Genomic DNA, 17,283 nt, shown 5'->3' with positions numbered 1-17,283 from the left:
TAGCTTCACAATGTTGTCTTCAACCTCTGAACATGAACAACTCCATTGACAATTTTTAAAACTTCAATATCTTTTGATTTTCTGGGAATTGGAACATGAAACTACTTGCAAACAGTTTGTTTTCACCTTAGCAACGATCCGATTAACACAATTCAGCTTATAACACAACAGAATCAAATCCCAAATTTTAGCGCCAAAAACTCAAAATCTGAACTTTTGATCCAGATCGAATTAGAACACGAAACTTGAGAGGATTATGTAATTAACTATGAGGAATCGAACGGTGAACAAACATTTGTGATTTTATGTGATTTGAGAGGTTATTTTGAATTTTCAGTGATTTTTTTTTTAAAAAAGACGAACAAAAACAGGATTAAAAACAGAATTAAAAGGTGATTGTTTCATGAATTGTAATTGAATTCAGTTATGGATCGAGATCAAAATGATGTTTTGCTCTGATACCACATGTAACAACACAATTTTATCACTCGAATTCACATCAACAATGGCGGTTTAGTGTGAGTGTGTGTTCTTGGTGATTGTATGTGTGTTGAGAGAGAATTGGGATCAAGTGTGTGTTATTCAGATGTAATGGTATGAAAAATGTGTGTCAAAGTTATGTCAAGGTTATGATTTCTAAGGAATTGAGGGCTATTTATAGTCTAAACAAACCAACTATGCAAATTATCACAATTAGCCCCTCAACCTTAAAAATCATCAACACATGACTTAACAACAAGTAAGTCCATAACTTAAATTACAATGTATCACTATTTTTTGGATTTCTAACATACCACATGTAGATAACACGATTTTAGCACCAGATTCACAGATTCAATGGTGGATAGGAAGTGTGTGTTCTTGGTGTTTTAGTGTATGTTTTTAGAGAGAGAGAGAGAGAGAGAGAGAGAGAGGAATGATTGGAATTAAGTGTGTGTAAAGTTACAGTAATGAATGAGAAAGGCTTATAGTTGTTATGATTTCTAAAGTGTGAGGGGTTATTTATAGTCTAACTATACATTTATGCTAATTATCACATCTATTCCCTCAACCTTAGAAATCATTCATCTATGACTTAACAACAAGTATGACCACTAATCTTAAATTACAATTTATCACTATTTTGAATTTCTAACAATGTGAATTTTAAATTTTGAGATAGTGTTTACAACTGTAACCCAAAAGCCAATTGTTTTTCTATTAATTGTTTCCATATATATTATACATAAAAATAAGAAAATATATTATAATATTTTGTTGTTAAAAGTTCACGTGAACTTATTTGACTTTTTTGCACCATAATCTGTATTTTCACATATCTCAAAGTAAGAGATTCAAGTCAGGCAATTATTTTGTGACTTTTCTTCATCTAACTCCCACCCACCCTTATATACCACACATACCATTCCCTCATTTCCCATCAAACAGAATAAGAATAAAACCACCATTTTAGCACACCTTTAACTTCTCGTTCTACATTATATCTTTATTCCATCAGTTGAATTGAGGAAAGCAGACTCTTAAAGGTTTATACAAGCTTGCATTTGATGTAGGTTTCGGGTTTCACGGGTCAAACCGCCAAACTGCGGGTTTTGACCCGGCCCGAACCGGAACCGGAAAACCATTAATATGCTGAATCGTAACCTGATCCGTTTGGTGACTGGGCGGGTTCGTCGCAGGTCACGGGTTTGCGGGTCGTTTGTTCATCCCTAATCGTGGTGCAATGGATTTTGTCGTATGTTATAAAGTGATTCTTGATTTATCTCCTTCAAGAGATTCTTAACAAAATGGATATTTTGACGTGTACCAATTGCGATATGTAGTGGGCTATCATCGTCATCGTTGATTTTAGTAGTTAGTGCATCTTTGTCTTTGATGAGATATTCTTGGGCTTTCTCTAAGTGGTCGTTCACAATAGCTCCATATAATGGTCGATACTTCCTTAAATATATAAACATAAGTAAACACACATTAGTTATATAGAAATTCATAAATTATATCAACTATGGAAAAAATTACATAATAGACAAGAGTATAGTACCTGATAGATGTAATATGTAATTTGCCAGATAGTTTTAAAAGGGAAATCACCTGGGAAACAGAATAACCCCTTAGCTTCACCCGCACCATCTAAAAGCCTATTGTCAGCAATTTCCCCATTTACAAAGCAATTATCAAAGTCGATTAAAGCAATTGATCCATTCTCTTCCCAATATACGAAATCACTTCCTACTAAAGCTTCTGACATCATTGGTGGACGACTGGACGCTCAAATTAGATGGAAGACGATTTTGTTGTTCTTGTTAAATTGATTGAAGATAAAGTGGTTTGATTTGTGATGTTATTGTTTTGATTTGTATAGTTTTGGGTTTATTGTTTTGGAAGGGGTGGAAGAGAGAGGCAATGCAGTGATGGAAGGTGATTAGTTCCAATTGAGTGACATCACCATGACTTTTTTATAACGCTCAAATTATACATATTTATTTGAGCGTTTTCGTGTTGTTTAACGTATAAACATGACCCATTTGAATGTAAATTAATGTATTTTAGTTGCTTATTATTTGCATAAGTATTTTTGTAGGTTGCATTGGAAATTGATGGGGAAATGCACTAAAAAAAAGACGATAAAAATGTTGTTGCACTGTTTTATCTACAATTTATTCATTCGGACTCCGATCGAGACGATTCAACTTTCTACGGATTCAGAAGATCATTATCTACAAGTTTCATGTTGATCACTTTCAATGAATTAGCCACCATAATCACTTTTTGGAAGTTTGAAGCATAAAGATAAATATGAAAGCGACATTAATCACCTCGGCCCCATTCAATTAATATATGCAAGAACTAATTGAAATATTACATTTCAATAGGACGTTTCTGTTTATTATTCACTACTGTATACATAGGCCAATTGCCAGAGGATTCATTCCAAACATTTTATGAAGATTCAAGGCTATAAATGGCATTCGCAGAATATCATTTCAAGTGTGACAGGAGAAGATTCTCCACACCATTTAGTTATATTGGGGCACAACCACTTCACCAAAAATAATTGTACTTTTGTTCATTAGTTTTAGTTTGTAAAATCAAATTGTTTACATTAAACTCCTAAGTTATTCTCAAGTTCAAGTTTAGTTCATTCAGTTAATAATTGTGAGAAGATTGTTCGTTGAAGTTATTTTTAGAAGTTAATAATAAATTTGGTTTTGATAAAATTTAGTGTGCAAAAAGTCTCATCAATTTAGTTAAGATTCACGAAGATTTAGTTTTAGTTATTGGAATTACTTTCAAATTAATTAGGTAGATCACAAAGGTTACGTGGAAAAGCCATTGAGATCTCACTTTGAGTAGAAGTTAATTGTCCTTAATTTACCATTTCAAGGTTAGAATCTCACATTAACTTATTAGTTTATCAATCGGATAGTAACAGTCTAATTATAAACTGCGATTGAAAACATTTTTTGGTTACAAAGATCAAACAAACTCTTTTTGTCAAAAATATTTAAAAAACTATTTTTAGGCTGTAATTACCTTAAGATTTATCTTTTGCTCCTCTTACGTCAAAATTTACTATTCGGTCATTTAAAAGCTTTCAAAAAAATCACTTGTAGTTTGTTAAGCAACGTGACAACTCGGTCACAAACCTCCCACTTTTACACTTTCACTTTTAGACTAATATTAATATTGTCATTAAGGAAGTGATATTCATACAGCGGAATTTAGCCATCTTCAACAAACGTACAAATTGTAATGCACATAATACAACTGAATAATGAAGGTATTGTTGTAGATGTCTAATTTTTGTTGTAGAAATATCATTTCCCTTGTTATTAACAACTAAACTAATTCCCTTGGACGATCTTGGACTTACTACTAGCTATATTATACGCGACAGGGTACACTGCCCGTGTGTGTAATATAATTATTAGTATATTCTTGTTATATAAATTTAAAACTTGGGTGATTTTTACGAGCAAAACGATTTAATAAAATATGCACTAAAATACACACATCACTTTTATACCCGATTTACACGAGTACCACCTTTACATCAATTACATTTATATCAACATACATTATTTTACGCTGCACCACCACCAATAGTTGCCGTCATTACCATCAGTCGTCACCACATTGCGCAACTACCGTGCTAATTTAAGTAATTTTCACTATATTAAAACAATGAGATGGATTTAGATAATTTGAAAATGTCCCCTTTTTGTTTATTTAGTTAATTTTCACTATTTCAAAATAATGGATATGGATTTATTAAACCAACACTAATTAAATTTTAAGGCGAAGGGGAGTTTTTGTACATGTTACTTTTAATTATTGCTCCAATCTTGTACGATTGACTTTATGCATGTTTATTATGTTTTTATGTTGTTGTTTAATATATTTGAATGCAGTTTTTTATGCTATGTTTTGTTGGATATGTTGGAAGGGGCGTTATACCATACTAGACTTATGCCCGCGCAATGTGGCGGTGGGGGTAGTGATGGTGGAGGTGGTGGTGGTGACGGTGGTGGGGGAGGCGGTGGGGACAACGATATGGACGACGATGGTGGTGAATGCTGTAATTGATGTTAAATGTGGTATTGTAGTTATTCTAAATGTCAAGGAGTCTATATTTTAATTATTTCATTAAGGGTATTATAAGTAAATTAAATGAAAATGTTTAATTTAGTGAATAAAAGAAAGGATATTTTTGGTTTTTAAAAGGCGAAAAGTTTAAAAAAAAAAATTGATTTTTTTTACGAGTATTAGATAGCATAGATTATTTTTGAATGTGACCATCAATACTCGGCCATCAAGTATAGTTACGGTTGATACTAGGGGTGAGCAAAAACCAAACCGAAAACCGAAAAAACCAAAAACCATTGGTTTTGGTTTTTTAAAAACCGAAAGTTATGGTTCGGTTTTGGTTTTTAATGAAAAACCGAACCATAAAAATCGAACCGAACCAAAAATGTATATTGTTTACTTTATTTTATATTTATTTCGTACTATTATTAGTTTTTGGTAACTATGTTAATATAATAATATCATCTATATGTTTTAAGTAAAAATACACAACAAGATTGATTTGTTTTAATAATTGTATAATTAAACAAAGCATAAAACATATAAACAATTATATATAAACTTTGTTTGAAGTTTGTACAACTTTGTTGTAGTTTTATTGTTATTAATATTGTTTAAAAAAACTTGTTGAAATTAATTATAGTGTAATTATAAGGTATAAACTTACAAACTTTTCAAGCTCAATTATACCAAAACCACAAGTGGTTAAAAACCGACTAAAACCGAAAAACCGAACCGAAATAGACCCAAACCGAAAAAACCGAAACCGAAAAATCCAAAACCCAATGGTTTTAGTTTTCAAAAACCGAATTATAATGATTTGATTTCGCTTTTAGTCAAAAACCGACCCAAACCGAACCGTACTCGCCCCTAGTTGATACACTACTATTCTGACCGGTTTGGCCGATACTCAGTCATCAGGTATTGTGACCCGCTTGGGCAGTGTTGTTGTAGGTTTATCTAAGCAAATCGGAAAGGATAAAAAGGAGAAGAAAAGAAAGAAAAAGGACACAATTGAGTTTGAGGTGGAAAAAAAAAAAGAAAAAATGAGGGTAATTCAAATCAGACCTCCTCCTCTTGTTCTTATTCCCGGTGGACACACCACCATCACAACCAACAACAGACTAATCCAAAAGAAGTCATTATTATCATATAGTAACAGGCAACCACTAGCTACTTCAGCTCCATCACCACCACCACCATTTTCTACTTTTAGGCTTCATTCTTCTTCTTCTTCACCTCAGAATGCTACTGCTTCCAATCAACTTGCTGTTCTTCTTGAACTTGAAGGGTGAGAACGATATTTATTTTATAATTCTTCATTTACTTTTATTTATTTATCAATTTAGTTGTTAGTAGTTAGACGGGTAATTTTCCCCGAGTTCTTTTTATTTATTTTTCAACAAATTTAGTATAAAATCAAAGATTGTTGTTATATGTGTGTATATATATGTATACAGTACAATTCTTTAATACAGCAACCTTTGAACTCGAAACAATTTAATTAATAATAAATACTTGTAATGTAATACTGTAGTATAAGTGGGTATTCAGAGAACTACCTAGGGAGGGTCAAGCACGAACCGTTACCTCTGATGTTTGTATACTCGTAGCCGTTTCCTAGACTTTATTTCCTTGGCCATCTGAAAATCTATGTCAGGGTCTCTTCTGAGTGCTTCATGACACCTTACCACTAAATAGACCATTTTGGAGAAGGTTAATATTAAGAATAATCGTATTATAATTTTGATAATTTTTGCTTTTTTTCCCCCATTTGAGCAGGGTCCTCATGGACGTATATGGTATCGGAAATCGTGAAGCCTTCAATTTAGGTGACCTGCTGAATTTTTTTTTTTTTTTTGCGCAACTGCTAGTTCGAACTATATTGTAACTTTCTTTCCTTCTTTATGTTATTTATACAGCATTTAAGAAATTAGGTTTGGATTGTGCACATTGGACAGAACCCATCTATTTAGATCTCCAGAGGTGCGCTTTCTTTCCTTTTTAATTTTTTTTTTTTAATATTAGTATCAGTAAGTTCATCAATTTTATTATTCGGCTAAATTGTTCATGGTAGTATTGTTATTCGTCTGGTTATAAATACTTGTGGTTTTGTTCTGTCTTCATGGGAGTCTATGGTACATTCAGGGAAATATTTTAGTGAATTCATTAAGTTAAATCTTTGTGGGCGCCTCAGCATATGATTGTTTATCAAATACATTGGCAAGTGCCTCCAGCCCAACATATTAAATACTACTCTATGCTAGTTGAGCCACCAGCTTCAATTTTGATGCGTCATCTAACATAAAAATACCCTGCACAGTTGCTCGTGTATATGTTTTGGAATATTCTAACATTAGCAATCTATGTTGCAGGAAGAGCTTTGGTGGTGAGGAGGAAATGCTAACTCTGTACTTCAATAAGGTAATTTTGTTCATATCATACTAGGCAATTATGTCATGCCTAAAAAAGTGTTTCTCCTGTTGCTAATCTGTTTCTCAGATAGGTTGGCCTACTTCACTCCCCACTAATGAGAAGGGAAGCTTCATGAAAAGTGTTCTGAGAGAAAAGGTATACGTATTGCTGCTTGTTCTTCTCTACGTTTTTGTAACCTTAAAATCATCACGTCTTGGTAAATCTTGATCATTATTTTGGGTAAGTATATCTGGAAGCATATTTCTGCTCTACCACCACTTTTTAATACTATTTTAATGAAAATGATAATCAAATTTTTGATTACTATTTTTTTCATTGCCGCGCTATTGTCAAGCGGTATTTGGGGTGTCCCTTTAAAGGTTGTTGTTACTATTCCTGTGGTAGACATATTGTAAAGACCGAATGTGTGTGACTGAGTGATATTTGGCTTTCTAAAAAAAACTGCTTTTGTTGTTGTTGATGTGCCAAGACATTGGGGCTTGTTCGCAGAAAAATGCATTGGAAGATCTTGTCATTTCGAAATCATTGCCACTGAGACCTGGTGCTGAAGAGTGAGTTGCCTAAACCTTTTATATAAACAATATCAAGCTTTATGCAGTTTGTCCATTAGAAATTTAGGGCACAAACCCAGAATTTTATTTCAACAAGTGATAACAATCTTATTCCATAGTTCTATACGGAACACCCGAGAAATATTATTTCAATTAAGCTTACTTTGATGGTTCAGTCATAAATGAGAGTTATAGTTCTAAATTATTTCCATTGATATCTTACTTTAGCTGTTTTAATGCATAAATTACTTGATATTCTGGTTCTTTTTCACTATTAGAATATGGTCTCTACTCTCTACTAGTTCATACCAATATGGGTTGTATATTGCTTTTTTGGCATTTGTTTTCTCCAGCCATTATGTTACAACCACCATTTGTTATTCTACTTAAAGATTGTTCTTCCATCTGCAGATTTATTGACGATGCACATAAAGAAGGTGTTCCTGTTGTTGTACTAGCTGCCTATGGTAAATGTGGTGAAAATGTAGCCAGGTCAGTAACTTTATTTAAGATTACTTTAAGTCATGGATCTGCATAACTGCATTTATGAGGTTGTTACTGTTACAACTTATACAGTGATTTTGCCTTTACTATATATAAAAGATATACTGGAAGGAAAAGTTTATGAATAGAAATGGGGAACGGAGATAATGAGTTGTATGATCTTCGTAGGCAAAACCTAGAATCGTTTGGATGTTACATACTGCGTATAAGATAAACCTTAAGGCTTGTGCCGAAATGATGACTGACTAGCATGATCAAAAAATGATGCCGGCCATTCATGAGTCATGATACATTAACACTGCTTTTTAAAATTATGTACGTCTAATGAACAAAATTGATGTTTTTTACAAGCACATACATGTGTATTATAAGTTGCCAATACTTTGTAGAGGAATAACCAATGAACAAGGTGTTTTTCTACATTCGGATATGAAATTAAGGTTCATATATGGTAGGACATCGGTGTTAGATAATCTTGACACTAATGGGTCTTTATGTTTCTGTTTTAATTAGAGTATGTCTAGTTCTAGTCTTTAAGTTGGAAAGTAAGTTTTATGTTGGTCCTGTTAGTCAAGTTGTGTCATTAGCAATTAAAATGAGCCTAGTAACTTTATATCAATAGGATATAAAGAGTCAGCATCATAGCATGTTTTTCGGTAAAACGTCGTCGCCCCTGGTTCAAATTTTATAAATCACAAATAAAGTACTGGCACCCTATCTGAGTGATAGGATGACATTTTACAACCATGCAAAAACAAATGCAACAACCAAAAGAAACAAATACCCTATCTAGACATAATGAAAAACGCGACTATGGCTAGAAGATATAGAATTACTGATCATGAACTAATGAGAAAGGAAAGTCCCATGCTATTAAAAATCTCTCTAGTCGCCGTGTTTTCTTGTATCGAAAAGTCATAAGCTTTAGACGAACCATACTTAGAATCATCTTGATCAACTGGTCCTTCGAGAGCTGCTTCTTTTTAAACAGCCTGTTATTCCTTTCCTGCCATATAAGATAAACCGAGGCTCCAAGAAGCAACTTTAGAGCAATTGCTTGCATGGACCTTTTAGTGCAATAGGCTGAATTTCTGCAATAATATCATCCCAAACTTGTGAAGTAACTTGAGCACCTGCTTTAGATGCAATAGACATCCAAACCTGTGATGAAAAAAGACACTCAAAAAGTCAGGTTGCATTTCACAAAGAGGACATACAACTGGACCATCTAAAACCGAGCTCTGAACATCCCAATGGGTCAACATATCTTGCGTTTTAAGCTTTCTTTTGAGAACCAACCACATTAAGAACTCATGTCGCATGCTTAGGTATACCATGTGAATACCACACTAAAGAGAACAATGGAACCTCTGAATCCCGATTTCTTATATCATTCCAAATAGTAGAAATAGAGAAATCTGTTAACAATCCATTTCTAGTTCTCCACATTACTTTATCCGGCTGTGAAGTTAAGATAGGACAGGATGCATTTGGGAATTTGCCATTCCATTCATGCGGCCATACCCAGTTTCCTTCATTTACCAAATTCGCTACCAAAGTGTCATGTTGAAACCCTTCTTGTGCAATCAATCTATATGAAATGGTATCAATTAAAGGGCTATGAGGACACCAATTCGAGAACCAAGCTCATGTAGAAAGACCATCTCCAATTTGGTGCCAATTTGGTGCCAAATATGTTGTCTAAAGATAGATCGTACCCGCATAATCTTTCTCCAACTCCAAGTACAATTACCACTACCATTGACTTCTCAAAAGTTTCGCCCTTTTAACTTATACGTATGAATCCATTTTACCCAAAGGGATTCCTTTTGAGTAATGATGTTCCAAATATGAGTAGAAATAAGAGCATAATTAAAAGTATCTAATTTGCGAACACCCAACCCTCCTTCACTCTTGGGAAGACAAACAATCTCCCAAGATACCTTCGCTTTGCCTTTTTTCAAGTCTCCCTGACTCCATAAATGTAACACCCCGCCTTACCACAACACAATATTGTCCGCTTTGCCCGCAGGCTCACGGCTTTGTTTCTGGTTGTTCGGGCAAACCTCCCAGAAGGTTCACCCATATGGCATTGCTGCCGCTCGAGCACGCTTAACTGTGGAGTTCTCATCTCATCCACAGCCAATACGCCCAAAACGCGTTATGCTATGTAAGGCCAATGGTTTTACTATCAGGATCCCCCATGTATGTTAGGATGTATGTTTTCACACCCCCTCAACACAACTCAACGTCTTCGTTGAGTCATGCAAGTGCGCCATACACTCCTGACAATCCCAAGGGTTGCTCTGATACCACTTGTAACACCCCGCCTTACCACAACACAATATTGTTCGCTTTGCTCGCAAGCTCACGACTTTGTTTCTGGTTGCTCGGGTAAACTTCCCAGAAGGGTCACCAATAAGGCATTAATGCCGCCCGAGCACGCTTAACTGTGGAGTTCTCCTTTCATCCACAGCTAATACGCCCAAAACGCGTTGTGTTGTGTAAGACCATTGATGTCACTTATATCCAGGATCCCCCTTGTATGTTAAGATGTATGCTTTCACACCCTTCAACACAACTCAATGTCCTCGTTGAGTTATGCAAGTGCGTTATACACTCCTAACAGTCCAAGGGTTGCTCTGATACCACTTGTAACACCCTGCCTTACCACAACACAATATTGTCTGCTTTGCAGCAAGTGCGTTATACACTCCTAACAGTCCAAGGGTTGCTCTGATACCACTTGTAACACCCTGCCTTACCACAACACAATATTGTCTGCTTTGCCCGCAGGCTCACGGGCTTTGTTTCTGGTTGCTCGGGCAAACTTCCCAGAAGGGTCACCCATACGGCATTGCTGTAGCCCGAGCACGCTTAACTGTGGAGTTCTCCTGTCATCCACAGCCAATACACCCAAAACGCGTTGTGCTATGTAAGGCCAATGGTTTTACTTATAACCAGGATCCCCCTTGTAAGGCCAATAAACTTGTAAAGAAGAAAGAACAGAGTTTACCGGTTGTAGTTTACCTGCAAAAGAAAGGAATTTATTTTTCCAGTCTGAGACACGCTTCTGAACTCTTTCAACCAACTCCTTGCAATCATGTCAATACAATCTGGACAAAATCAAAGGAACTCCAAGGTATTTGACCGGTAATGTATCCTATTCAAAAGGAAGAACATTCAGGATTGCAAGCTTCACATGGTTTAACACATTACAAAAGAAAGCAGTGCTTTTTGGAATACTAGGTATGAGACTGGATGCGCTTTTGAATTCCTCAAGTGAATCCATAATAACTTGAGCCGAATCAGTGTCACCATGTGAAAAAAGAAACAAGTCATCCGCAAAACACAAATTCACAAGTTTTAGCTCAGAGCAATGATGATGGTCTCGAAAACCATTTGAAGCATCAACTCTTCTATGCAAGATCAAAGTGAGAACTTCCATAACCAAAGTAAAAAGGTAGGGAGATAATGGATCACCTTATCTTCTACCCCTTTTTCCGCAAAAAAAAAACATGCAATGAATCATTAATACATATAGAAAGGAAGTAGTAGACACATTCCATGATCCAGTTAACTATCTGCGCATGGAATCCAAAACCATAAAGAATTGTCCTCAAAAAACCCAATCAACAGTATCATACGCTTTTTGGATGTCAACCTTAAAAGCACACCGAGCGGAACCTCTATCAAGGTGATAATCATGCATCAACTCTTGGTACGTAAGAATATTATCTAATATTCTCCTACCCGGAACTAAAGCTGACTGATTATCACTCACCAAACCAATCAGATTAGATTTCGGCCTATTTGCAATGATTTTGGTAGCATCATAGCATGTTTAGTGGTAAGTTTCTGCACGTTGCTTAGTAGTAGGTTAACTTGACCAAATTATGGAATGGCACTTGGTGGAAATGTGGTCCTCCCATGTCCATTTCTTTAGGATACTTGGCAGTTATTTGAGTATTTTAAGGGTCGCATGTGGTGATGTAATATGCCTATATAAGGCTTGTTTTGCTATTGAATGAAAGATCATCACAAACTACCGTAAAACAAGTCTTTCTTTTTCTGTTTTCTATATAGTCATATTAATATATATATCAAACACTAAAAACTAGCAAACACATAAAGGGAGTCCCTTCACGTGGTATCAAAGCCTTATGGCTCGATCTTAGCATGTTAAAACAGCAAGTCAGCAAGTAGAAACAGCAAGACAGCAAGTTTGTTAACCGGTTAAGCAAGGCAGAAAGTTCTAGCAGGCAGCAAGAAGAAAGAAGCGCGCAGAGAAGAAACAAAGGCAACAAGAACATGTCTGACAAATGATAAGAGTATGGTTGTACGTGAGCAAGATCAAGGAAGTATTCCACTTCAGTGCCCAACGTTAACAGAGACCAACTATGCATCGTGGTCCATCTCGGTTGAAATGGTGTTGAGGGCACAAGGCCTTTGGAAGACAGTGACGGGAGAAGATGAAGATGAGAAGAGAAACTACACGACAAAAGCGATAATCTATAATACTCTTCCTGAAAATGTTGTTTTGCAGGTTGCTAAACACAAGAATGCGCAAGATGTTTGAAAATCTATCAGGACTCGGTGTTTAGGAACCGAAAGGGTGCAAAAGGCGAGACTACAAACATTGAAGGGCGAGATGGAGAAACTAAAGATGAAGGAGGGTGAGACGATCAATGATTTTGAGGGAAAGATGGGTAGTATAATTGAAAGGTTCGAGTGTCTTGGCTTGGCTTGTGTGTTGATGAAGAAGAAACCGTGAGAAAGTTTCTCAATTCAGTTACAAAGAAGTATTTACCAATTGTTTCTTCTATTGAACAATATGGTGATATTGAAAATATGCCACTTGTTGAAGCCGTGGGGATACTAAAAGCATATGAAGATAGGCTTGAGGGTTTTGAAGAAAAAGAAGAAAATCATAACCTAACTTATGTTAACACATGGAGAGATTGGTGGTAGGCACTATGGACAAAGTAGGGGCCGTGGAAGTGGATTTGGTAGAGGTGAAAAAGGACGTGGAAGAGGTCGGTTTGATAAGAGTAAGTTTAGATGCTATGAGTGTGGAGAGTTTGGCCATTTTGCAAATGAATGCACTAAATGGAAGGGTAAAGAAAAAGAGGCAAACTTGATCGAGATGGATGATGAACCGGCTTTGCTTTGAAGAAATTATGGGTTGATGTCAAGATTATAGGGGTGATTGTTAGATAATCTTGACACTAATGGGTCTTTATGTTTCTGTTTTAGTTAGAGTATGTCTAGTTCTAATCTTTAAGTTGGAAAGTGTCTAAGTTTTATGTTGGTCCTGTTAGTCAAGTTGTGTCATTAGCAATTAAAATGAGTCTAGTAACTTTATATCAATAGGATATAAAGAGTCAGCATCATAGCATGTTTAGTAGCAAGTTTTTGCACGTTGCTTAGTAGTAGGTTAACTTGACCAAGTTATGGAATGACGGTTGGTGGAAATGTGGTCCTCCCATGTCCATTTCTTTAGGATACTTGGCAGTTATTTGACTATTTTAAGGGTCACATGTGGTGATGTAATATAAGGCTTGTTTTGCTATTGAATGAAAGATCATCACAAAGTAGTTTCCGTAAAACAAGTCTTTCACTTTCTGTTTTCTATATAGTCATATTAATATATATCAAACACTAAAAACTAGCAAACACATAAAGGCAGTCCCTTCAATCGGCAAGACGGGTGTATATTGCCTGTTGAGAAATGGGGCAAACAGGTTCAAGTCAAAAGGTGTCATGCTTGGTGCACATCAAAAGGGTTTGGGTTGACACACAAACATTATCAGTTCATTTTCTGAAGTTTATAGAAGTAATTGATGCGTTAGTTATGATTACAAAACCACTCATAGTGAAATAACAATCTAAATCATTGGAAAAATAATGATTTGAGGCTTAATGCATCAAACATAGTCTTTGACAAATTTTAACCAGTTCGATCCATTTGATAGTTTGCCTAAATTTTTGATTTCACCAGTTTGAGATAAAAAACAACTCATTTCACCTGGTTCATAACTAAATCGGTAAGAATTGCCACCTCCAATATGCTACCGGATGAATGGGCAATATGTTGAATTCTGCTGAAACACCTGCTGCTTATTTTGAACATTAGAGTAGGCAGCCTCATTATCTCTCTTCTCTTTCTGCACTACAGTGATCCACCTTTTAATTGATCTTCAATCTTTTCTTTTCTCGATAATTGTAGGGCCATTATTGAAAAACTTGGTGAAGATTGGATGTCAAAGATCAAAATTATTGGGAAATCAGAGGTGGAGCAAAGCTTTTATGGCCAGCTTGTCTTTGGTAAAGGAGTTTCTTCTAGTTTGGATGAGCAATTAATGAATGAAGCAAGAAAAGCAGGTAGATTACTAATCCCCAGTTGCTTTTGTATGTATATATTCGAATCTACGCACTTCTCTATCCAGAGAATCTGATGATAAGGAAGTGCCCTGTGAATACTTTTTGGGTCAGCATCCACCGAGAGACAAAAAATTGCTAAAGAGGTCGCATCCGTGCTGAAATTGAGTATTGACATTGATACAACTTCAAGTGAAAGGTAGTTCTACCTTTTCTATTTGTTTTGTGTGTGTTTTTGTGCCTACTCCATTACTGATATGACTTCAATACATAATAAAATTCTAGTATTACCCATTCTTGTAAGCAAGATGTTGAGTCACGTTAAGAGGTGGTCATTTTGGCTGATTTACTTGGGTAAATTTTCATCTTTAGATGGTCAAGCTAACTAAGTAGGAAACTTGTTAAATGGGCCAAACATCTCAACAGTTACCCACAATGTATTTTTAATTCCGAAAACCTAATATATTGAAGCAGTTGGATTATAAATATAGTGTAATTTGTATAATCTTATAATTCATGCTATTTGTTTATAGATAGGTTCAAATTGTTAGGGACATATGTGCTTCTAGTGCAGCCAACCCGTACCAAAACATGACCAGTCTAGACCCGAATCTGCGTTGACTCATTAAACGCCATACCACACATTTTGCCACCTGTAAATATTTCTTACGGCCTGTGAACTTGTAATCACACATTTACTCTGAAGGCCTGTAAATCTAACATCATTCTGGTTGACAGACTTCGCACATGAACCATTCAGTATGACGTCTTTGACATATTTTGACATTTTTTAAAATAATGAAGATAGTTTGTGTAAAAACCAAGTTCATCATCTATATAGACTAGCTTGTAAGTTTGTGTAAAAACCAAGTTCATCATCTATATTGACTAGCTTGTAGCCTTACATAGTTACATCCAGAAATACTTGTGATATATTTGCTTTAAACTGATCCATTCTATCTATATAGGATACAGAAAGTTGTGGCTGCGCTAAGAGCAGGAGCTGAATACGCAGATGTACCTGTTCCCAATTGTGTCCTTGTTGCTGGTAGTCTTCCTGGGGTTACTGCAGCTGAGCAAATTGGCATGCCATGTGTTGTCCTACGCAGCAGGTATTACCTTATATCATATGAAACTTTATCTAGTCTGTAGCTTAACGGGTGTTTTTACCAAAAAAGTTTTACATTGTTCTCACTAAACAAATATCGGTAAGGTATTTTCGTCTTTTTATTGCTAGTTTAACCATATTACATGCCTACATGCAACTTTTTCAATAACTCAAATGGGCTCTCTAGGTCCAACTTATATCTGTTACAATAAGTTTTTCGACTATTATAATTATAATTATAATTATAATTATAACTTTAATTATAATTAAATTTTTTGTTTGCAAATGTGGTCTGATTGTAACTTGCCACACACATAGGAAATAAATGTCTTGTTCTCCTTTTAAAAAGTAAAAATAATAATTATTGTCTTGTTCTTTTAATCAAATTTTATTGTCTTGTTCTTTTAATCAAATTAAGGTGCATGATGGCATTTAGCTGCTTTTCAAAACTAAAAATAAAAAAAGAGAAAAAAACTGCATTCAGCTTTGCAAATTAATGACATCGTTGATGTTTTTGGGATTGCCTATCTTATGCACATATGTAACCCAACAATAAAGCTCCATATTCAGCATTCAACGAATCAACGCTATGTCCGCCTGGTTACAATTTTTATGCAAATTTGACCAAAATTAACGGTAAAACAATACATAGCAGTCTTTGTAATTGTCCGAAATCAGATGCACAAATGAGATCACATACGTATGCCCTTTGTCCTTGTAAACGCAACACTTTTCCATTTTGGAAAATTCAACCTTTTCTATTTATTATTGGAAGTTAGAACCTACTTCATGTTTTTGTTCCTCATTCATCAGTACTTGAAATTAGTAACTCTGGTTGTAGTCCACAAAGTTTTTACTATTTTAACCTTAATAAAGTTGTCTTAGGCATTTAATTTGCAGTCGATTCATTTCTCTTAAACATGTCTCAAGTTAACTATCACAATTCACAACTATGTCGGAATTTTGGCTGTAAAAGTTTTTTAATGTGCCACTATAAATTTAACTTTATGCAATCCTGATGTGAGAAAATTTAGTCATGTACCCCAACAGTCAATGTTAGTCATTAACATCAAAATCATCATCGGATAATAGAAAACTAGTTTTTCTAAAGCATATGATAATCAAGTATTCCATGTTTTTTCAGTGATCCGTTTTCTGACATACCTAGTTTGAAATTTAATTACAATGAGAGAAAATAATTATTCCTGCTTGGATTTGACAAGACTATCAGAATTTTGTAATCGCTTTAGGTCCACATTTGCACTATATAACACTGATGTAATATGAAGGTTGCTGTTTCTTCTCTCCATGCTACAGGTCGACATCCAGGGCCGAGTTTCCTTCAGCGAATGCTGTAATGGACAGTTTTGGTGCTCCAGATTTGACAATATCTAGACTACGACTCATGAGATCTTCCTGACTATAACCTCATATCAATTGAGCATGCTCATTGGTGTGAAGATTTATGTTCACCAACCTTTAGATCCCGGGGTACCTAGAAACCATCCAATTGTTATGGAGATTAGGTTTTCATGTTCATATGTTGTGTATTTCACTTGTTACGAGATGTTGATGTGACATTTGACTGTCTTTTATGTCGCTACACTTTCTTAAAGTGGTAACAAGATGTTTGTTCATAATAATCTCCTACTCACTCTGTTATTTGATCATCTTGTATCATATTGGGTGGTTTTAATTCAGAAAAAAGAACTATAA

At 35.2% G+C, this 17,283-nt stretch overlaps 1 protein-coding gene across 1 annotated transcript; it reads left to right on the top strand.

The window, feature by feature from the left end:
- The first annotated feature begins 5,547 nt into the window (after positions 1 to 5,547).
- LOC122586962 (CBBY-like protein) lies at positions 5,548 to 17,210 on the top strand. The gene is made up of 11 exons (XM_043759007.1): positions 5,548 to 5,878; positions 6,370 to 6,419; positions 6,510 to 6,573; positions 6,963 to 7,011; positions 7,090 to 7,158; positions 7,513 to 7,574; positions 7,986 to 8,066; positions 14,308 to 14,462; positions 14,574 to 14,658; positions 15,428 to 15,571; positions 16,885 to 17,210. The coding sequence occupies exons 1-11, from the start codon at positions 5,634 to 5,636 to the stop codon at positions 16,985 to 16,987; spliced, it is 1,107 nt and encodes a 368-aa protein (XP_043614942.1). The 5' UTR covers positions 5,548 to 5,633; the 3' UTR covers positions 16,988 to 17,210.
- The last annotated feature ends 73 nt before the right edge of the window (positions 17,211 to 17,283 follow it).

The sequence above is a fragment of the Erigeron canadensis genome, chromosome 2 (assembly GCF_010389155.1).
Source record: "Erigeron canadensis isolate Cc75 chromosome 2, C_canadensis_v1, whole genome shotgun sequence".
NCBI lineage: Eukaryota > Viridiplantae > Streptophyta > Magnoliopsida > Asterales > Asteraceae > Erigeron > Erigeron canadensis.
This window is presented reverse-complemented; position numbering and strand designations above follow the sequence as displayed.

What these genes read in the sequence shown, in the direction of transcription:
- LOC122586962 (XM_043759007.1), top strand. Translation starts at nt 5,634, where the DNA reads ATGAGGGTAATTCAAATCAGACCTCCTCCTCTTGTTCTTATTCCCGGT. An exon ending in TGTGGTGAAAATGTAGCCAG is followed by an intron (nt 8,067 to 14,307) that starts GTCAGTAACTTT and finishes CGATAATTGTAG; the next exon opens with GGCCATTATTGAAAAACTTG. An exon ending in GAATGAAGCAAGAAAAGCAG is followed by an intron (nt 14,463 to 14,573) that starts GTAGATTACTAA and finishes TTTTTGGGTCAG; the next exon opens with CATCCACCGAGAGACAAAAA.